This window comes from Drosophila mojavensis, unplaced genomic scaffold (genome assembly GCF_018153725.1).
Source record: "Drosophila mojavensis isolate 15081-1352.22 unplaced genomic scaffold, ASM1815372v1 contig_80, whole genome shotgun sequence".
NCBI classification, from domain to species: domain Eukaryota; kingdom Metazoa; phylum Arthropoda; class Insecta; order Diptera; family Drosophilidae; genus Drosophila; species Drosophila mojavensis.
Genome location: NW_025318906.1, coordinates 16331355 through 16354376, shown reverse-complemented (window position 1 = coordinate 16354376; position 23022 = coordinate 16331355). Strand labels below are relative to the sequence as shown.

Here is a 23022-nt window from a genome sequence, read left to right as displayed (position 1 = left end):
AATTGAATTGAATATTTTTGTTTCGTTTTCCTTTTTCTTATTTTTCTTTTCCTTTTTTTTATGCTAATGCAAAATTGTTTTGCATATTTATGTTTTCTCTTTTTCCTTTTGTTTATAAATATTTGAAATAGTTAATATATTTATATATGTGTATGTGTGTGTGTTTATGTGTATATATTGTATGTATGTGTGCGCCTTATGCGCGTTGCTTACTTCCTCTGTGATGCTTTTCGTTTTATTCAAATAAGACTTGAAACACACATATTTGTGTGTGTATGTGTGTGTGTGTGTGTGTGTGTGGATGTGTGCCTGTGTGTTTGTGTCATTCAACTTCCACGCACTTCATTGACTTGAAACACTAAGCTAAACTGCCACGCCCACTGGGAGTAGCTTACAAATTACACTGCCATAGTATCGTAGGCTGTGAATCCTGCGCCATTTGCTTGTTGGAGTTGGAGTTGTTTTGGGCCGGCTTCGTTTCTGCGGGTAGCGAGGGGAATCATTTTAGGCAAGAGAACAATTTAAATAGAAATATATATAGAATATATATTTGTGGTACATAATTAATTATTGTTTTGCTTAGGCTTGCAACCAAAAAGCATTGCGCCTTGAGTCTCGTGCCGAGAGCTTGTGGCAGCTGGCACAAGTATATAGAGTATTTAGATATGTGTTAAGTATGGTTAAAGCCTGTTGATTAATATACATAATACATATATATATATAGTAGTTATGTAATTGAAATTCGTTTGTCAAAATGATAAATGCTTTTGTGTGTTTTATTTCAATACACTCGGAAACACTCAACTGTGATTTGCTTTTAATTAACAAAATCCAACTAAAGTAAAACAATTCATGTAATAATACAAAAAGACAATAAATAACAGATATAGCTAAACAGGGGGGCTTTGGATTAGGTTTAGGCATGCGTACTTCACATTTAGTGTTAATTGCGACCAGAGAACATGCAAAAGCGAATTACTTAACTGCGAGTTTTAGTTTGAAACTTACAACTGCCTGCGACTACGTAGTCAGTGAGTTAAAGTTTTTAGTTTTTATTTTGTATTTATTAAATGAAAAAAAGGTACAGAAATTATCAGTGTTAGTAGTTGCATCAAGTTTAAATAAGTATCTGCTTATTACCTTAAACAAAAAAATTGCACAGAAATTTAAGAAATAAAACTGCCTTTTGGAGGTAATGAAAATTCTGATGGGAATTTGTGAAATCTGATTGGAATCATTGATATCTGATTGGTTGTATGTGAGAAAGCCATTTTTACTGTGGAGAACAGCATCATTGCACTAATATTTGGGTTTAAAATTAAAGGCATTTTTTTAAAAACTGATATAAGAAATTTTGTTAAAATTTCCATGAGTAGTTCATTAAGTGTCAATGATATACCTCAAGTTAAAATTAAATGCATGAGAGTTTTTTTACATTTTATTTCGCTCCTTCCTTATTTATATATATGTATATACTTTTTTCTATTAGTTGAGCGAAATATATTCTGATAGAATATATAATAGAGAATATACATCTAAAAAAAATCTCAGGCTGATTTATATGAGTTTATGAAGTACATTGAAATAGTTTCTTCTCTTATGTTATATATTCCCTTTATTGTTTAGTATTTGATGATCTCTTCTATTATATTATATATATTACGACTCTTCAAATTTTCTGTGCAATTTTAGCTCAGCATTGGTTAAACCAATTTAATAGCTATGTGTTTTTCGTTATAGTTTCTATATACAATACTCTTTTCTTACCTCTCGATTAATTTACGCATTTCTTCGGTGGTGCGTTGATCTTTCGGTTGTGGAGATCTTTTTACAGCTGTTTATTTTCGTATTTTATATATTATTTTTTATTTTTTTTTTTAAATAAGTAATTATCATTTAAGAACCCCAAGAAATTGAGCACAACCGTTAAGTAGTTGTTTATGGTAAATTGGTTTTAAATATCATAAAATCAAAAAAGAAAATAGAAAGAAAACGCAAAATGAAATTTAAAATTAAACTTTTCTTATACGTAATGTGAGAAGATCGTGCAAAAATGATTGAAAATTCCTTTAAAGTTCAGGTAAATATATTGCTCTAGAGTTTTTCTGCTTATATAACTAACTTATTGTTTGTAAAAACCATTAAAAAACTAGATTTCTAGTCGGACACATGCGAAATTCTATACATATGATATGAAATGAGAGATTTCATGAAAAATAATTATTATTAAAATTATATTTAAATCCGATATTAGATACAAAATATTAACGTAAAACATTGACATTGTTTGTGCTGGAAAGGAAACCCTTAAAAAATGTGGTCGGTGCGGCTTATGAAATGAAATGGAAGTTATTTAATTGTGCATTAACAAAGTCATATTAAAATTTAACAACCAAAACCAAAATTAATATTTTTTAACACACAAATAAAATATAAAAAATATTAATATTTATAATTTTTTCTTTTGAAATATTAGCAAAACACAGCATGAATATTTATTGCGAACTTTCTATGGAATAATTCATGAATGACAATGAAGGAAGTATGAAGAATGAGCAAATTCCTGATATGAAATCGAGAGGGAGCCTGACGACGAACGACAAGGACGAATGAGGACGAATGAGGTGAGTTGTGATTGAAGTGAGGATTGAATTGAAAATACAGTCTAAACAATAAAGTTAAGTTCGATTTGCGATTGGGGTTCACATCACTCACCATCATTGGCGTCTTCTGATCGTTATTAATATTCGAATGTTAAATGAATTTTGAAAGAAGGGAAATTAAGAACATTTCGAATTTTTTGCGTTAAAAATGAATACACTTTCAACAGAGCTTAGTAGAAATATATTGGAATATAGATGGAATATTTTAAGCTGCGGTTACGATTCGATTGGGGGATCAATTGAATTGGTCTGGGATGGGAGACTCTGACTTACCGCCATAGTTGCCGCGTGGTCCATGATCGCGGTCGCATTCGGCCTCTGAGATCTCATTGCTCTCCTTGGAGTCGTTGAACGAGGAGTTGCTCATGTCGTGATTACGTGGTGGTGGTGGAGGTGGCTCAGGTGAACCATTGCCTGGATTGCGTGCAGAACCTAACACATATTAAGAATATATATGAAGGCTATAGCTAAATACTCTGTCGTATTTACCAATGCTGCGACGTCCCATGGAGCCGCGAGATCCATAGTGATCGTAGGGCTGTCCATAGGGGCCGCCATACTGAGAGCCATACTGATCCTCCTCGGGAGCGCAATTGGCGGGATCATCATATTCGGGTCCGGGGCCAGAGTACAAGCTACCGCCTTGAGAGTTGACGCGAGTGTAACGACGCTGTGAGATCGCAAGGAGAGAGAGAGAGAGAGAGAGAATTAAAATGGGAGACAGAAGTGGAGATATAGACATAGAGAGGGAATTCAAGACTCTGTTTAAAATACTTATACGAAAATCTTACATATTGATCTTCCTCGGCACAGTTGGCGGGATCATCATATTCGGGTGCGGGAGTATAGATCGAGGACTGTCCACCTTGGCTGTTCTTGCGCTGATAGCGATTGGCACGTGGCATGGACTGAGAGCCGGAGCGGGAGTGTACGTGTCCAGGGTGGCCAGGGGGCAGCATGGTGCCGGCGTGTCCGGGTACGGGTGTGTGTCCATTCTGATGGGGGAAGGTCTGGAAGTTCATGGCCTTGGTGGGATCCATTTCCTCACGGAAGCCGAGCAGATGGAAAGTAGCATAGGGGCAGATTTCATCTTCCATGCCTTTGGCGAGAGGAGAGCTCGATTAGCAACGTTTATTCAAACACTTTGTGGTGCTTTGTGGGTGTCTTGGTTTGTTTGTTTTAGTGTTTTAGTACGAGGCAGAGATAGTGGCCTGGCCCGAATTGCTTTACTTACGATGCAGTAGCTGAGACAGAGTCAGTGCGATGCGACCGGGGTTAGACTAATCGGAATGTTAGTGGACTTAAACATAAATTAAATATTAATTAAGAAGTTAAACTGGCCTGGGGTTAGATGTTAGTCGTAATCGGAATTGCATACAGAAATCAGAAAAGGTTAACAAACTGAAAAGCGGAGGGGTGGGGCGCGGCCTCCTACCTGGATGTCTATAGTGGCACTCGGGAGTGCCGTGGGCGTGGCCGTAGTGATTACCAATGCCGTGCATTGGCACTGGCGGGGCTTTCAGCTCCTCGTATAGGTTCGGGTTACGGCGCGGATCCCAAGTCGAGTGGTTCGAGCGCAAGCCTGAGCCGCGGCCTGAACCGATTCGTGTACGTTCGTATGTGTGTGTGTGTTGAGTATGTGTACGTATTGGTGTTTTCATATTTTATTCAATTTCCAATATTCATACAACATCAACGATGAGTAAACAGAAAAGTCAAAGAATCGATTCAACGGCAACCGAAAAGGAGAGGATTCGGAGTAATGTGGGGGAAAAGAAGAATTAAAATTATATGTGAAATAAGGTAAAAAAAAATAAAAAACAATCAAAGTCTAAATTCAGCACAACATTTAATAATACGAGTCTTCGTTTCAGATCGGATGGGTTCGAAAATCATAAGAAGCGACTTTAAGAAGCGACATTTGAGAATTTCGTTCTGAGAAAGCGTTGCAATGTGCTCGTGAGTGTGTGTAATAGGCGTGGCAAACGACCTTTGGGTCTTGATTGTTTCTTTGTGAATGCAAAAGCAACGCAAAATATGAAATATTTTTTCTTTTTCTCTCTTTTTTTTCACTTTCATTTTGTGAGCAAAGTAAATGGAAGACAAAAATAAGCCTCAGCCAATGCGCAGTGAGTGCCCCAGGCGAGACGGTGCTCTGGTGCTTCGCTGGCATAGTCCTGGCATTAATAAATGTTGCATTGGAAATTTAGATGCTTACTTATGACTGTACCTCGCTTAATCCGGTCGCAGGTGTTGTAGTTGGAGCCGGGCACCGGGGGCAGCTTGCGATTGGGTGGGGCAATGTAGCCGAGCTCGTCCCTCAGGTCCGGGCGGCGCTTGTCCAGGGTGGCGCCGGGTCCCATTGTCTGATTGTAAACTACATCGTCTAGAATTAATATATGATATCGCGAACTCAATAGTGAAACACTGAAGATGCTTTTCCTCTTGAATGCTGCTCAAAGATCAACTCGCATACTTTACTTCTGTTTTTTGTTCATTTACTTAAATCTCGTATCAATCAGCTTTCTTCCGTCACTCACAATATTTGGCTTTGAAAATAAATTTGGATTTTTTTTTTTCTTTGGTGCGGCATCTCAACACGCTAAAGTGCTAATTAGTAGCTCAAAGTTTACAATTGCAAAAACAGAATTACGTGAGGTGTTTCATTATAATTATTATAAATTTTAGTTTTTTAAATTTCAAAATATACCAACTTGTTAGCGATATAAAAATTCATGATATAATGACATGAAATGAGAGATGATTTCAATTTCGAGTTCGAATCGACTTTACGTTACTTTACTTTAGCATTATTCTATTCATTTGCGATTTCAAAAAGCATCTTAGTTTTGGTTTCATTTGAAAACAGAAACAGAAAAGTGTTGAAAATAATGTTGATAGAAAGTTGAGATGGGAAATTGTGTGTCTCTGTTGTGTTCGGAGGATATTCAAAGTTGCTTAGGGCGTGAGCCGAACGTATTTACAACACTGGAGATTACTATAGGATAAATATTTACTGTGTATATTATGTGATAGGTTATTATTTACTTGGATAACAACTCAAAAGTAGAAGATTTCTCGAATCAATCAAATCTAAAAGACATCGCAATAAATGTTTTTTTTTTTTTTTTTTTTTTTTTTATACAAATGTAATTAGTTTGTTTTAAATTAATTTTCCAATTTGATCTTAGATGGAGATGGAAAATTTAATGATAGTTCTGATATGAATATTATAGATATATGAATGATATATATGATATATGAGTATCACATATGATATGAGTATTATAGATAGTATATAAATTTACTAAATATATATATACACTGAACACATATTTAATATTATATATATTTAATTGATATATGCCATTTTAATGGTATTTTGTTGGTATATTTTTGTGAAAATTTTGGAATTTTTAAAAATTTTTTATGGTGAGTGTTTCTTTGAGTTCGTGTTAGCTGTAGTTTGAGTAAATTATATATCATGCTATGAATATTTGATACGATTATTAGACATTGAACATTCCAGTAAATTATAGAGTTTTTACCAGTATTTTTGCTGAGTGACGGTCTAAGATTTATGCGTTCTCATTGCTGATATTGAGCGCGTTAGTTAATAATAAATTAAAAATATAATTAAAATGAAATGCGCAGCAATATACAACAGTTTGCGAACAACACTAAGTATATATATAAAACAGAAATAAAATTTGTCGAAAATAATATATGTATGTATATAGATGATATTTATGATAAGAAAAATAAGTCTTGCGCTCCTCTGCCTTAGCGGGCGGGCTGAGGGCAAACCTACAATAGACATCCTTCTGGCCGCCGCGCAGATCGTCCGCTCGCCGGCGCGAGAGCGCCACGCAGACCACGCAGATGCCCACGGCAACCACGACGACGGTGGCTATCAGGGGCACCATGAAGTTCAGATCCAGCCACTCGGGCATCCAGGCGGGCAGCGGAATGCGGGCATGGACATTGCCATGGCCCGTGCCATCATCGAGGGGCGCGATGGTGCCTTGATATCGTTCGGATTTGATAGATAGATCGATACGATAGACGAGCATGCAAATCGTTTATCAGATACAACAACAGACAGCAGGCAGTTGCATAGCCAAGATATTTGTTGGTTTTGTTGTATATATAGATATAGACATTGGTGTGTATATATTTACACATATAGAGTATGGAAAATGTATAGTGTTTGGGGTTCATGTAGAGACAGAGAGAGTTAGAGAGAGAGAGCGAGATAGTGGAACCGAAAAAAAAAAGAAAAGAAATTTCGTAATTAGTTGGATATACTTATAGATACCTTTGTGGTGATTGCCTTTGCTACGCAGTATACAAATAACAATTATCGCTATGATTATGACGAGCAGAGCCGCCACGACCGGCACTACTAAATTTAGGTTCGATAGAATAATGCGGATTGTATCCTCGGCGGTTAATTCGGGTAAATCACGCGAGGGTGCGATTGTGCCTGCAACAACAACAACAACAACCAAAGTGTTTCACATGTAGACCAAGTTCGGAGGGGTGGGTGTGGGAGAGAGAGAGACATTTATATATATGTATAGATAGATGTGTGTATGTATTGGTGTAGGCATGTATATAAAGAGAGAAAAGATGCTGATTGAGAGGAAGACAGGCACACTGAAAGGCTCAACAAATCAAGCTAAGAGAGAGAGAGAACGATTTCTCCCTCTCTCTCTCTCTCTATGTCTGTCTCCGCCTTTTGCCATCCCTCTCACATCACATTGACTTTTGTACCCAGACACTAGTCGAGCACTTGACACACATATACAAATACATTGACAAATACAAATACAAATTAGTAACTTTGCTTTGAGTCGAGTTCGAAAGAGAAGTGTTCTTTGAGAAGAGAATGTAAATGACTTAAAAATTGATTTAATATTATTAAATTTTGTATTTTACAATGCGCCGAAATGCGAAAACTATTTGTAACTATTTTAGTAAAAATTTTAATTGTAATTTGTAAGAAAAAATAACAATATTATTTTTTAGTACGTTTAAATGCAATTTGTTTTTTTTTTTTTTTTTTTTTTTTTTGTGTTAAATCTGTAAACTCTTAAGACTAATTGAGTAAATTTTTGTTAATGCTATGAATATTCGAAACGCTAACGATTTCAATTTAAAGCATTCCAAGTGTAACAGCTTTCGAGAATATAATAGGAGAGTAACGATTAACGATTAACGATAACGATATTCGCGAGAAGAGATAACTTTGAAATAATAGTTGCAAAAACACGAACTAACTTAGGCGGAACAACTCAACTGGAACTTGATGACACTAAATGAACGAAATTGTGAAACGAAAAATGAAAACGACTTTTGGTGTAATGAATGCACAGATGCATATAATGTCTGCTTCTTCTTCTTCTTCATCTCCATTCATCACTTGATCTCAGCTCTCATGTGAACTTACTGAAAATGTTGCATTGATGGATCTTTGGTTGTTGTGCTTTCGGAAATGTGTGCGCTTTGGCTCTGCTCGGCTCTCAACTTGAGTTTTATAAAAAGTTTTTATTTCGTTTTTGGTTTTGTTTTTGATTAGGTGAAAAGAGCATTTTACTATTGTTAAAATCAAACGAAATACAACTAAATTTTACATTGGAAATCAAATGAAAATCAAATCAAAATAAGCTTAAAATGCATGAAACAAGTTGAATAAATGTGTGTTCAGTTCAGTGGACAACTTTTTGTACAATTAGAATCTGATTGGAATTCGAGTTGATGGATCCATGAATATTCGATATTCCATATACATATATGTATATATTATGTAGCTTGCTTTTAGCTGCAGAAAGAATTGATTATTTAGGACTTTTGGGCTAGAAGCAATTTACAGATTCGGAATTTGATTCAAGCGTCTTCTACGAGCAGCGGAGGGCGGAGGGAGCGACTGGCAGTGGGTGGGTTTACAACATCGATCGGTAGCTATCAGTGGCTGTGGCTGTGGCAGTGCAGCAACAATGCACCTTGACGCCAATATCTCCACAGACTGGACACATAAATGGTATATATGTATGCATAAATCCAAATGATAATATCGAGTGACGTGAACAGAAGAGTCAAAAGGTAACTCAAAGAATACTAATAAGAGCTGTGGCCGTCTAAAGAGCTACGTTAGATTGGAAATTATGATACGAGAACTGAGGAAATCATAACGGAACGTGACGTGGTGAACGTGGTGATAATTGTTTAAAGCTATTTATAGAACAATACTGTTAGGATTGTAGCAACTTTGCATTTGCTATTCGTTGGGAGTTTTGTACATATATTGAGAGTATACGAGTAATTGGTGTATAAGAACGTAAAAAACAAATTGCATTTACGCAATAAAAACATCGTTTTTGGTTTTGTCTTTGTACAACGATTTCCGATGCCGCTGCGATTAAAGTTTTTAGCATTTCATCACAATTGCAATACATACAAAATAAAGGCTTCTAAATTTGGGTACAACAAGCTTTTTGACAACTTATAATATTTGCTAATAAATAAATGAAGAAATTCAATTACGGTGCATTTGGTAAAAAATGAAAATCAAAATCGAAATTTGCTCATTTTCAGTTGTGGGTGAACGAAAAACATTTACAACTCAGGGAAAGTGTTTATGCCTAGATTGTTATTTGTATATATGGACAATGCTGTTGGGATGTGGGCGTGACTGGGGGCCGACAATCCAACAACATTGTCAACGTAGTTTTCTATGTACAAAAGCAATGTGAGACATTCGTAAATCGGAAAACAGATCGTAAATACCTCCGGTCACAGTCAGCGTGGCGAAATCGTATTCGGCAACGGTGAAGCCAGCCGAGTTGTGGGCGGTGATGCGCAGATTGTACCAGGTGGCGGGCTCCAGATCGAGTACGACGTAGTTGTTGTCGGGCTTCACATTGTTGGAGATTTGATTCCATTCAAGTTGATCACTGCAAGCAGAAAAGCAATAGACAAACTCAGCGTTAACTCTCTGTGCGTTGGAAGGGAATCCTTGTGCTCTCTCTAGGCAGCTACCGTTTCTTGCTCTCTACGACGAAGTGGGACATGGGGCAGCCGCCATCTTTCCAGGCCTTGAAGTGCAGTGAAACGGAATTCGATGAGACCTCAATGAAACGTGGCTTCTCTGGCAGTTTCGGCTTCTGGCCCTTGGTGCGTGTGTTCAGAATGTCGGAAGCTTCGCCTGCGCCAATGCTAAAGGGACAAAGTGAGAAATCAAGTTAGCAGTTAGTTAGTATTCGCTTCTTCTTCTCAGCTTTACTCACTTATTGAAGCCAGTGGCATAAACCTGATAACGTGAGCCGCATAGCAAATTCTCAATGTTGTACTTCTGTGATTCCACAGAGACCTCAGCAGTCTCCCACTCTCCAAATTCTGTGTATGTGAAAAAAAAAATTAATAAAATTCACTTTTATGTAAATTGAAATTAAATTGATAAAATAACAAAAAAGACAAAATAAAATAAAAAAAATTAAAATTAAAATTAAAAAAAAAATTTTTTAAAAATATTTTCATAATAATAAAAAAAAAATATAAATAAAAAATAAAAAAATTAAAAAATATATATATTTATATATTAGTTAAATTAAAATGTTAAAGCTAGCCGAAAATAACGATTTATGCTTGCCAAAACAGTTTAATTTTTACTTTAATTAAATTAGGAAAAGCAAAGCAAATAAAGATTATAATTAAGAATTTAATTAATTAAATTAAATTATTAAAGCTACCAGAAAACTTCCTCGCTTTAACAATTTTATTTAATTAATATATAAATTTATATTTAAAAAAATTTTAATATTATAAATTGTTTGCAGCTAGCTTTAATCTAATTTAAATAAATAAAATATAAATATATAAATTTAATTTTATTTAAAAAAAAAACCCTGATTTATAAAAACTATATCATCTCTCTGTTAACCTGGCTTATAGTGCAAGGTGTAGCCGTGCAGTGGTGCAGTGTCGCCCTCATGTGGCTTCAAGCGAACGGTCAAGGTGTCAGTGGTGGTGGCCGAGAGGGTGACTTGTGGTGACTGAGGTGGTGCCAGCACGATGAGTTTGTGGGTAATCGAGTCCTTGGCAATGGAGTTCTCGGCATGGCACGTGTAGTCGCCGGCATCCTGGCGATTCACAGACTTGATCAAGAGCGAGCCATCGGGCAGCAGGCGCATGCGTTCATTGGCACTGAAGTCGACGCCTTTGATCTTCCAGGTGATCTCGGGCTGGGGGGCGCCAACGGCTTGGCAGGGCATCTTGGCATCCTCCTTGTAGGTGGCAGTGAACGTGTCGTCGAACGAGGCTATCTTGGCCGGCACCTGGTCGCTGGGCATGGCCACAATGCTCTTGGACTGCTGGCCCTCGCCAATGGTGGTGCTGGCAGTGACCCAGAACTCGTAGGGCTTGTTCTTCTCCAGCTCGGTGGCCTCGAAGCTCATCTGGTAGTGCGGTACCTTCTGGGTCTTGGTTTCAGTCTCAGCGCCTTCGGCCTTCGAGTAGACAGTGTATTGGGTGATGATGCCGTTGGGCTGTGCTGGTGGACGCCACGAGACCAAAATGGCGGCGTTGCCCATAACCAGGGCCTTGACATCGGTGGGCGCTTCGGGAACTGTGGAACGAGTGGCAGATTTAAGAAGAGGCCGCTCAGTATGGCTGGGATTCTGACTTACCATCAGGTTCGGTCTGGCAGTGAATAGGCACGCTGCGAACTCCATCGCCTCCGGCTGTGGTAGCCAGCACTTGCATGGTGTAGTTGGTGTACTTCTTCAGGCCATGGAGCACAGTGTCGGAGGAGGCAGTCTTCTTGTAATGGCGCTTGGTCTCATCTGCAACAGGTATATATCAGTGGCGATTCATTACTGGACTCGAAACTCTTTTCGAGTTGTACTTACCATACCACTCATCGCTGGGGGCATAGACCACCTTGTAGGTCTTGATCACGCCATTGGCCGACTCGAGTGGGGGACTGACCCAGCTGACGCGAATGGTCTGGGAGGTCAGAGTGGTGCAGGCAGTGTCGCTGGGTGGCTGGCTGGGTGTGCCTTCGGCAGTGAATTGTTTCTCCTCATCGCTCAATGGGCCGGCGCCGATCTTATTGAAGGCCTGAATCACCACCGAGTACTGCGTGTAGACGCGCAGATTGTTCAGCTCCAGGCTGTGCTCCTTGCCCTCCTCGGTGATGAAGTTGATGGTCTCGAAGATGTAGGAAGAGTTGGTGTTGGATAGCTTGTAGCCGACATAGTAGCCCAGAATCTCGCCGTTCCAGTCGGAGCGTGGTGGTGGCTTCCACATGACGCGCAGGGTGGTCTGGTTGACGGGATCGACCTTGATGTTCTGTGGCTTGCCCGACGGTGCCTCTTCGGCGGTGATGATGGTGACGGCTTCCGATGACTGCGAGGAGCCAATCTCATTCTCGGCAACGATGCGAATGTTGTAGGTGGTGGCGGGACTCAGTTTCTGTACTTGGGCCTCGGTGGTGTGGCCGGGCACCATGACGCGATCGATCTCATCCCAGGAGGCGCGTGACCGCTTGAACTCAATGATGTAGCGAATCAGTGGAGAGTTACCGTCGTAGGGTTGGGCCCAGCTCAGCTGCACTGAGCGACCAGACTTGTCCAGCACCTTCAGGGCGTACGGCATCTCGGGCACCTCCTGCACAATCATATTGATGCTGGCATCATCGGAGCCAAAGGCGTTGGTGGCCACACAGGTGAACAGAGCCGAGTCGGAGCGTTCGGTGCGCTTAATCGAGAGACTGGACATGACGCCAGCCGATAGTATTTCCTCGCGAATGGTATAACGATTGTCGTTCTTGGGGTCCAGCCGCATGTTGTTCATGTTCCACAAAATGCCAATGGGTTTCTCGCCCTTCGCCTCGCACTGCAGCACAGCTGGTTCGCCGCGGCGTGCGGTCTGATTGCGCAGCTTCTCGGTGAACTCTGGGGGCGCCTGTACACTGACCATGATCACAGCCGACAGACCCGATCCAATGCCATTGATGGCTTCGCACAGATAGTAGCCCTCGTTGGTCTTCTGTATGTTGTCAATGTGCAGAGTGCCCTCCTCCACGCGAATGTTGTCGCTCTTCTTCAGATCCTTGTACTCGCCGGGTGTGTCGCCTAACGAAAATAACAATTATATTAATGAGTTCGAATTTACTTTATTTAGCTCTGTCTCTTTCTCTTACCAACTGCTTTCTTCCATGTAACCTGGGGCTTGGGGAAACCGTCAGCTTTGCACTCAACCTTGGCATCGGAGCCCTGGGCGAAGGCTTTGTCTGTGGGCTCGAGTATCCATCTAGGTGGCACTGTTGTTTTTGTTGTTATTGTGATTGTATAAAAAATAATATATTAGTAAATTTGTTGCGGGTTCTTTACTAAAATATAACATTTAGCATGCGGCAAAGTTGTATTTTTAAGCGGATGGACGGACTTTGTTCAAATTGAAATGTTTTGCATATTTTAAATATATTTATCAAACATTTCAATTTAAACGTAGTGGAAACATTTATAGAATATTCACAAGTTAAGATTATTTTTATATTTAATTGTTCGTAGCTAAAATTTATTAATACAATTTTAATTTTGTATTAATATTGTTTAATTTTTATTATATAAATACAATTTCTTTATAAAGTTTTAATATTTTTATAAATTATTTATATGTATATAAATATAATTTTAATATAAATGTTTCCACCATTTCTTAAGTTTTATTATAACCAAAAATGCCAAACTACAAATAAAGAATATTAGCACAATTAATAAACAGAAATATTAAAGGACAACTGAAAGGGGAATTTTAATTAAATAATTAGTAATTAACGAAAAGTTAAAGAACATGCAATTTGTGTAAAACGAAGTACGAGTTTTTTTTTTTTTTTTGTATTTCTTTGCAATGAATTTGTTTAATTCAAATCGACTTCGCTTTGTGCCTTATGAACTAGGTAAATAATAGATTTGAATGGAAATGAAAGTAATTAAAGTTGGTGATGTTGGGGATAGGGGCGGGATGGTTGTTGCTGTTGTTGTTGGTAGGGGACGTAGCGGGGTCTTGTGTATCGCTGGAGCGCACAAATGTTTCATTTTAGCTGCTGGGGAAGCGAACGGATTCTGACATCACAGCGGGCACATGATCACATGATATATTATGAGATTAGGTAGACAATTAGAAGCGGTTAATATGCGATTAGTTTCTATTGTTTATTGTTGTTGTTGTTGTTGTTTGCGGTTTATTCGGTGTTGGAGCATGAGCCTGTTTCAAAATTGTAATTTACATAACTCAATCGAAAATCAAAAGAAATTTCGTGTGCTTGTGTGTGTGTATCGTACAGAAAGCTCAGGCAAGTATCAAGCTGTGAGTCCTTTCAACAAATTCTCTAGTAATTGAGTGCGCATACGTATGTGCGTATATGTTGGCTTGTATGTGTGCGTGAGTGTGTGCTGTTGGTTATAATGCTTTGCGGATCGGAGCTGTTTCGATAAGAATCGATTCGGGTGCGATAAGATTAGGTCGGAGCTAACGTTGCATTTTTGACTTAAACGAAGCAAAAGGATTTTCAATATTTTTCTATATATATAATGTATATATATATATATTGTGTTGAGTAAAAGTTGACTTATATACAGTGGCTAATTGGATTGGAAAACTTTGTCGATAGACCTCAATCGAAGCGTTGCACAGTTTTTGGCCTATCTCGAGAGAAAAATCTTGTTTAGCTGATCAGAGAAAATTGAGAAAATTGGGGAAAATCGTTTTCATCTCGGGACTAAATCATGCCAATTTACCATTCACAGTCAGCGCGGCCTGCCTCTGCGCCACACCCACATGATTGCTGGCCGTGCAGCTGTAGTTGCCGGCATGATGAGCCTGCGCCTGGTTGATCAACAGCAGACTCGAGTGCTCGCCCACCGATGCCTGTGTGACGTCCGCATCGCCATCGTTGTCGTCGTGCAGTGCCCGCCCATTGAGTCGCCATTCGAATCGAATGGGCGTGGCACCTCGAATGGCAATGCACGTCAGTTGCACATAGTCGTTGACACTGGAAACGGACGTGGAAAGCGACAGAGCGGCCAGCAACGGAGGCTCTGAAGATTGGATCACAGCCAGTGGGAAAAGGCAATTGAGTTTTCATTTTCAATGTTGACAAATCGACAATCAAGAGATTAGTTGAGCTCTTAGAAATTAACAAGATTCGATTGCCCAAAAAACTAAAAATTTTAATTTGTCAAGTTCGTTGCCTAAGTCTTTTGATTTAAATATTTTACAGATTCAGATTTCAACTAGTTTTTTTTTAGGGGCACAAAATATATGAAAATAAAAAACTATTTACAAAATTGTATATAATACTGGAACTGCTTGGAATACCCTTGACTTTTAGTATGGACCAGCGACTGGCCAGACCCGCCGCATTGCTGGCCACGCACGTGTAGTTGCCCGAGTCGCTGATGGCCGTCTGGCGCAGGGAGAGGATGAGCGTGTACTCATCGATCTTGTGGTAAATGGAACGCAGCAGGGGCTGACCGTCTTTCAGCCAGAAGATGTCCATGGGCAGATCTCCGGAGGTGACCATGCACATGACACGCACCGCTTGGCCGCCGTTGACGCCGTTGGCATTGAAGTGGAACTGTTCGATTTGAGGCAGCTCTGAGCGGTTGTTGTTTTGCGGGAGGGGGCGACACACAGAAAAGCCGTGCATGAATATCGAGTGTTATTTTACAAAATTTGTGCTCGTGCAAACCGACACCAGGGCAGAGAGAGACACACACACAGAGAAAGAGAGAGAAAGAGGGAGACAGTCCGACAAAGAGAGTGAGAGTGGGCAGTAATTTACAGTTGCTGCTGGAGCTACAACTACCAGGCCAGGCCAAGACATAATGCTGTATACAGTAAACAAACCCTTGACACTGAGCTTCGACTCGACGGTCGTGTAGCCGGCCCCATTGGCGCCCATGCAGGTGTAGGTGCCCGTGTGGCTGCCCTGCACGCTCTCAATGCTCAGCGAGCTGCTGCGCCGGCTGTGCATCAAAATGTTGACGCCCGGCAGCTCCCCGGCCGGCCGCCCATTGTAGTACCAGGTTATATTGAAGGGCGCATCGCCGTGCAACACGGCGCAGGACAGCTGATAGTAGTCGCCCACATAGAGCGGCGAATTGAGCGCAAGTGGCGACAGTTTTGGTGGCACTTTGAAGCAGAAAATAAAAATAAATGCAAAAAAATAATAATAAAATAAAAATAAATCGAAAAGAATAACTAAAAACTTGAGATGAGACTGGAACAGCTAGAGGGGCACAGGTCTGATGTTATTCCTGCATTCCTAAAGACCTAAAAGACCTAAAATTCGCTCAGCATTGAACAAAATCTGAGAAATCTCAAATAAAGCACGAGAAGATTCCATATGATGTTTTTTTTTTTTTTTTTTTGGTTAATTTGTGCATGCAAGCCTTTGCGGTGCGACTAGCTGACATTTGTGCACTGAGAGTAAGCGCAAAGGAGAGCAAGAGACAGACAGAGTGAGAGAGAGACAAAGATGTAGACATGCAGCCAGAAGAAGACTTAGACGCATTTGATTAGTATCAACAAACTACAAGGGATCAGATTATTGGCTCGTATAGCTAATCTTGGATGCATCTAACCGTAGACATTGAGCAGCGTTGTGAAGCGCAGTTGTCCGGCCAAGTTCTTGGCATGGCAGGTGAAATTGCCAGCGTGCGGCGCCTCAACGGACTCAATGGTCAAGACGCTGCTGCGGCTGCCAACGGCCAAGGTGCTGATGCCCAGCCGCTCGTCGATCGACTGGCCGTTCAGCGTCCATTCGATCTGCATGGGCAGATCGCCCAGCGGCACGGAGCAGTGCAGCGTCAGGTACTGGCCCACCTGGGCGGGGCCGTCTTCGAAGGCGAAGGGTGTGATGCGAGGCAGAACTAAATGCACGAATGGGAAGAAGAACCGAAATGAAAGAGTGCACGGGCGAAAAAATCATAAATGAAAAAACTGTTTGAGGTAATTAAAATAATAATTGTGAATGAATATATGAATGTAGACGTTGCTGCGGCACCTATGACCCTCAGCTGGGTGCTGTAGGAGACCTTGCCGGCGGCATTCTCGCCGTGGCAACTGTAGTTCCCGGCATGCTTGGCCGCCACACTCTCGATGGTCAGGACGCTGCTGCGCCTGCCCAACTTCGCGATGAGTATGTCCTGATCGTCGTCATTGAAGAGCGGCTGCTTGTTAAATGTCCAGCGTATGTTCAAGGGCAGATCGCCCTCGGTCAGGGTGCACTGATAGGTTATATACTGGCCCAGATGCGTGGGCTGAGCGCTCGTGGCAAAGGGCGTTATTTGGGGTGGTACTTTAGGGTGGCATCAATACATGAATACAGAAAACAAATCAAACAATGTACAAATCAACTACAAAAACCAATAAAAGCTACAAATTAAACAGATTCAGAGTCAGTTGCCCAACCGTTAACTATCAGCGCAGCGGTATATTCCACGGTCTGGGCGCTGTTGCGCGCCCGGCAGGTGTAGTTGCCGGCATTGTTGCCATTCACGGAGTCGATGGTCAGGACGTTGACTTTCTTGCCGATTTTGGAGGTGGTCACGCCGTGGTACTCATTGATGGCATAGTCATTGAACAGCCAGTAGATGTCCACGGGCAGGTCGCCCTTCGAGATGGTGCACTGCACGGTCACCGAGTCGCCAAAGTTCGCTGGCTCGTCCCCAAATTCGAAGGGCGTTATATGCGGCGGCACTTGCAATTGGAATCGGAATTGGAATCGGAATCGGCATAGAATCAAATGCATGGGAATGTAGTTAAAGCTGGTGGTTGAGGAAGGGGTAGGGGATGCAAGAGTTCATTGTACCCGCAAGTTTGTTGCCTAAGTCATTTGATTTTCGAAGCCATACGCAATTTTACAAAAGCCAAAAGCAATCATGCATACATATCTATATCTGTGTGTTGGTGTGTGAGATTTACAATTACATCGGTGGAAATTATAAGAGAGAGAAATACCAATAAAACAAATAAATTGACATTCAAGTGCTGTACAAATCTCGCTGTACCATTGACAAAGAGCTGGGCCGTGTAGACCGCGGAGGCCCACAGATTTCGGGCCTTGCACGTGTAGTTGCCGACGTGACGCGCATTGACCGCATCGATCATGAGCACGCTCAGGCGCTTGCCCATTTTGGATGTCGATATGCCCGAATAGTGATTGATGGGATAATCATTGAAGTGCCACTCGATGTCGAGCGGCAGATCGCCCGAGCTAACCAGACAATTCACCGATACTGAGTCCTCGAAATTGACGGGCGCCTCGCCGAAATCGAAGGGCGCTATTTTTGGTGCAACTAAGGAAGTCAAATAGAGATTACTACAATACACACTAAGACTAGATGAGTTCGGGTATTTGGCTTTATAGAGTGGGTGTTGGATACAAACTAAAGCATTGAAAGAACGAAATTATAGCTATATATACAGTTATTCAGACTACGTCTACGACTACAACAGACGGTCCAAATACCATTCACAATCAGCTCGGTCGTATAGTTCACAGAGGCAGCATGATTCTTGGCTCGACAAGTGTATCGGCCAGCATGACGCGCCTGAACACTGTCAATGGTTAACATGCTGTTCCGCTTGCCGCCCTTTATGACACTGATACCGGAGTAGGAGCTGATGCCGTAGTCATTGAACAGCCACTCAATGTCGATGGGCGAATCTCCAATGGATATTTGGCACATGATCGAGACCGAATCCTCGACATTCGCGGGCTCATCGCCAAAGTCAAAGGGCATAATTTTGGGCGGAACTTGCATGGGAATGAGAGGGGGGATAGTATTAAAGAAACGAAAAAGTAAATCAAAAGCACAAAAATACTCCAATGTTGGCACAAGATTAATCATATGAGTCTTTTCTATAACAACCATTCACAATTAACGCAGCTGAGAATTCACTGCTGGCCGCTTTGTTCTTTGCCTTGCAGCTGTAGTTGCCAGCGTGTCCGGCGTGCACGGAGTCAATGGTCAGGACGCTGGTTCGCTTGCCCCCACGTACAACGGCAATGCCCGAGGCAAAGTTGATGGGCTGACCGTTGAAGAGCCACTCGATGTCAATGGGCAGATCGCCCGACTGGACCAAACAATTAACAGAAACGGAATCCTCAAAGTTCGCCGGAACTTCGCCAAAGTCAAAGGGAGCTAGTTTGGGAGGAGCTAAGGGAGGTGTGAGAATGTATAGAATATATATGTGCAAATCTGGATCTTGATGGGAGCTAGGGCTAAAAATAATATTTCAAATCAAACTCGATATACATAGGTATCCCAGAGTAGAGCCTGTCATATACCATTCACAATCAGCTCGGTTGTGTGATTCACAGCAGCCGCATGGTTCCGGGCCAGGCAAGTGTATTTGCCCGCATGGCGAGCACTCACATTGTCAATGGTCAGCATGCTCGTCCGCTTGCCACCCTTCATGACTGTGACGCCCGAGTAGGCGCTGATGCCGTAGTCATTGAAGAGCCACTCAATGTCGATGGGCAGGTCGCCGCTGGAGATGAGGCAAGTGACCGAAACGGAGTCTTCGACGTTTGTGGGCTCATCGCCAAAGTCAAAGGGCGTGATTTTGGGCGGGACTTTAAAGAGTGATCATGTGTAGAGGTGTAGAGCAAACAGTAAATCATAAGCGAAATCAACTTTAAATAAGTAAAAGCCAAATCTATGTCAAGCTGACTATTTATCTCTTTCGAATACCATTCACAATAAGTTCAGCCGTAAAGTTAACGGCCGCCGCGTGATTCTTGGCCCGGCAACTGTATTTGCCCGCATGCCGGGCCTGCACATTGTCGATGCCCAGGACGCTGCTGCGCTTGCCGCCCTTGACCACGGTTATGCCCGAGTAGGAGCTGATGCCGTAGTCGTTGAACAGCCACTCAATATCGATGGGCAGATCCCCACTCGATATCAGGCATGTCACAGAAACTGAGTCCTCAACGTTAGTGGGCTCCTCTCCGAAATCAAAGGGTGTTATCTTGGGCGGTACTTGAGTAGAGTGTGGAGTGAAGGTGTTTAAATGATGAATTCAACAAAAATGAAAATATTAAATGTCTACAGTTATATCTAATATGCAAAGGCTTCTTCCTGCTCTACCATTCACAATCAACTCAGTGGTGTAATTAACGGCAGCTGCATGATTTTTCGCCTTGCAGCTATATTTTCCCGCATGCCGAGCCTGAACATTGTCAATGCTTAGCATGCTGTTGCGCTTGCCGCCCTTCACCACGTTGATGCCCGAGTAGGAGCTGATGCCGTAGTCATTGAAAAACCACTCAATATCTATGGGCAAATCCCCGCTGGAGATGAGGCAGGTTACAGACACCGAATCCTCAACATTTGTGGGCTCTTCCCCGAAGGTGAAGGGCGTGATCTTGGGCGGTGCTTCAGTTGGATATATTTTTAAATAAAACTAAAATGTATAATCGCAACAAAAGTCGAGTATAACTAAGCTAAATCAACGTCTTTACTCTCGCTCGCTTAATACCATTCACAATCAGCTCGGTCGTATAGTTGACAGCGGCTGCCTGGTTACGGGCGCGACAGGTGTAGTTGCCCACGTGACTGGCGTGCACATTGTCAATGCTCAGCACGCTGTTCCGCTTGCCGCCCTTCATGACCATGATGCCCGAGTAGGAGCTGATGCCGTACTGATTGAACAGCCACTCAATGTCGATGGGCAGGTCGCCCGATGAGATCAGACAAGTCACCGAAACAGAATCCTCAACATTAGCCGGCTCTTCGCCGAAGCTAAACGGTGTTATTTTGGGTGGAACTTAGGAGCAGCAAAACAAAAAACAAACACAAAACAAAAAAAAATGAAAAACTCTACAATTTTTAAGTAAAACAACCGTTGACAATGAGAGCCGCCGAGAACTCGCTGCTGGCGGCCTTGTTCTTCGCCTTGCAGGTGTAGTTGCCCGCGTGTCCGGCGTGCACAGAGTCGATGGTCAGGAGGCTTGTACGTTTGCCGCCCTTGAGCACCGCAATGCCAGCGGCGTAGTTGACCGGCGATCCCTCGAACAACCACTCGATCTCAATGGGCAAATCGCCGGAGGTCACCAAGCAATTGACGGAGACAGAGTCCTCAAAGTTGGCCGGGGCTCCGCCAAAATCAAAGGGCGCAATTTTGGGCGGAGCTGTGAAGGAAATCATGTGTGTGTGTGTGTGTAAGGAGTGGTTAACCAAAGCAATACACGTAAAGACAAATCATAGCTCATGCAGGTAAGACCCATAGCTAATACCATTCACAATCAACTCTGCTGTGTATTCCGCAGAGTCCGCATCGTTTCGTGCCTTGCACGTGTAGTTGCCCGCGTGTCCGGCGTGCACCGAGTCGATGGTCAGGATGCTCGCCTTCTTGCCACCCTTGACAATGGACACGCCCGTGTAGGCCTGTATGTTGGCGCCATTGAAGAGCCACGTTATGTCCATGGGCAGATCGCCCAAGTAGATGAGGCAATTGACCGAAACCGATTCCTCAAAATTAACCGCATGATCGCCAAAGTCAAAGGGAGCGATCTTGGGGGGAACTTCAAAGGGAAGGATAAGGAAAGGGGCGGGAAATCAATAAAAGAAAGCAAAACCAAACAGAAAACGAAATGAAATTCAAGTCTTGACAGAATTTCGTGTACCGTTCACCACCAGCTCTGCGGTGTAGTTCACCGAGGTGGCTCGGTTGACGGCCACGCAGGTGTAGTTGCCCGCATGATGATCGCGCACAACGTCAATGGACAGTGCGCTGATCTTCTTGCCCAGCTTCACCATGGACACATCGTAGACATTCTCATTGATTTCGCGTCCGTTGAAGAGCCAAGCAAAAGTAACGGGAAAATCGCCGGAGGTAACCAAACACTGAACGCTCGCCGATTCACCAAAGTTTGAGGGATCCTCGCCAAAGTCAAATGGCGCAATTTTAGGCGCAACTTGGGATTGATACACAGGATTTGGATTACAAACAAACAAACAAAAAAATACCAAACAAATTTGATTCAAAATGTGCGTGAGTAAATTGTATTAACCGTTAACTTTCAGCTCGGCTGTGTGGTTAACACGCCCCGCTCGATTCTCGGCTATGCAGGAGTAGTTGCCCGCATGCTTGGCCGAGACCGCCTCGATGGTCAACTCGTTGATGCGCTTGCCGCGCTTGGTTGTCAATATCTCTAGATAGTCCTCGAAGGGCTTATCATTCAATGTCCAGGTTATGTTCACGGGCAAATCGCCGCCGGATATTGTGCACTGTACATTGACAAATTCACCGTAGCTCATGGACTCGTCGCCAAAGGAGAAGGGGCTAATGCGCGGCACGGCTAGATAAAAGTTCATTAGAATTGCAAATTTGGTCAGCTCGAAGCACGCATTTCAACAGCACACAGCACGGTAGAGTATTGGATAAATCAGAAGAAGTCACTTAATAAAGGCAATAACAACAACTACAATTGGGTTCCTCGGTAGACCGAGGTCTGGCAAGGGGTAAACAAGATAGCGACGTGAAAGCTTTCAGTCGTAGGCTCTATATACTAATAGATCTGTCACGCACCGTTCACAATCAGCTCGGCTGGGTGCTCAGCCCTACCCGCTGAATTGCTGGCAATGCACGTATAATTGCCCGCATGCTTCGCCTCAATGGCATCGATCATTAGATTGTTGATGCGCTGGCCGCGCTTTTCTGTGAATATATCTAGTTCCGGCAGGAGCGGATGGCGATTCAGTGTCCAGATGACCGAAACGGGCAGATCCCCGCCCGATATGGTGCAATGCACCGAGACGGGCTCACCAAAATTCATGGGCTCCGTGCCAAAGATAAAGGCGTTATCTTGGGAGGCACTGAGCATGAATGGGTGTATCGCAAAAAAAAAAAAATTATAGATAAATAAATCAGCAAAATGTAAAAGAAAATAAGAAAATCAGGAGCATCACTAGGAGAATTTTCATATTTCATCTATGGACAAACCATTAACAATCAAACGCGCCGAGTGAGCGGTCAGGCCCGCCTTGTTCTGGGCGTGGCAGGAGTAGAGGCCGGCATGATGGGCGGCCACAGACTCGATGGACAGCACATTGATGCGTTTGCCGATGCGCGAGAAGGAGATGTCGTGGTAGCTGTCAATGGTGGCATTGTTCAGCAGCCAGGTGACATTCATGGGCAGATCCCCGCCCAGAATAGTGCACTGCACCGAGGCAGGCTCGCCGTAGTTCAACGGCTCCTCGCCAAAGTCAAACGGCGCGATCTTGGGTGAGACTTAAGCAGGGAAAATTCGAAGAGCATAGCATAGTTGTGTATAGGCAGA

At 42.4% G+C, this 23022-nt stretch overlaps 1 protein-coding gene across 50 annotated transcripts in view; it reads right to left on the bottom strand.

Moving 5' to 3' along the window:
• Positions 1 to 134: 134 nt before the first annotated feature.
• The window catches only part of LOC6580205 (Down syndrome cell adhesion molecule-like protein Dscam2), a 74497-nt gene continuing 51609 nt past the window's right edge, over positions 135 to 23022 (bottom strand). For 33 of the 50 annotated variants that reach the window (XM_044011055.1, XM_044011058.1, XM_044011052.1 and 30 more), the window contains exons 10-26: positions 12868 to 12987; positions 11573 to 12799; positions 11351 to 11506; positions 10606 to 11289; positions 9953 to 10061; positions 9705 to 9881; positions 9453 to 9619; positions 6475 to 6687; positions 4894 to 5049; positions 4099 to 4257; positions 3455 to 3762; positions 3153 to 3333; positions 2937 to 3095; positions 2716 to 2730; positions 1768 to 1834; positions 1009 to 1020; positions 135 to 480 (exon numbers count right to left, since the gene is read on the bottom strand). In XM_044011055.1, the coding sequence (XP_043866990.1) occupies positions 399 to 480; positions 1009 to 1020; positions 1768 to 1834; positions 2716 to 2730; positions 2937 to 3095; positions 3153 to 3333; positions 3455 to 3762; positions 4099 to 4257; positions 4894 to 5049; positions 6475 to 6687; positions 9453 to 9619; positions 9705 to 9881; positions 9953 to 10061; positions 10606 to 11289; positions 11351 to 11506; positions 11573 to 12799; positions 12868 to 12987 (3992 nt within the window). In that variant the 3' untranslated portion in view covers positions 135 to 398. Of the gene's footprint in view, positions 481 to 1008; positions 1021 to 1767; positions 1835 to 2715; positions 2731 to 2936; positions 3096 to 3152; positions 3334 to 3454; positions 3763 to 4098; positions 4258 to 4881; positions 5050 to 6474; positions 6688 to 6981; positions 7150 to 9452; positions 9620 to 9704; positions 9882 to 9952; positions 10062 to 10605; positions 11290 to 11350; positions 11507 to 11572; positions 12800 to 12867; positions 12988 to 15047; positions 15327 to 15578; positions 15864 to 16315; positions 16604 to 16737; positions 17032 to 17144; positions 17433 to 18607; positions 18896 to 20583; positions 20872 to 21366; positions 21658 to 21753; positions 22042 to 22685; positions 22974 to 23022 lie in introns of all 50 variants that reach the window. The other 17 variants (XM_044011074.1, XM_044011076.1, XM_044011068.1 and 14 more) reach the window with 17 other exon arrangements.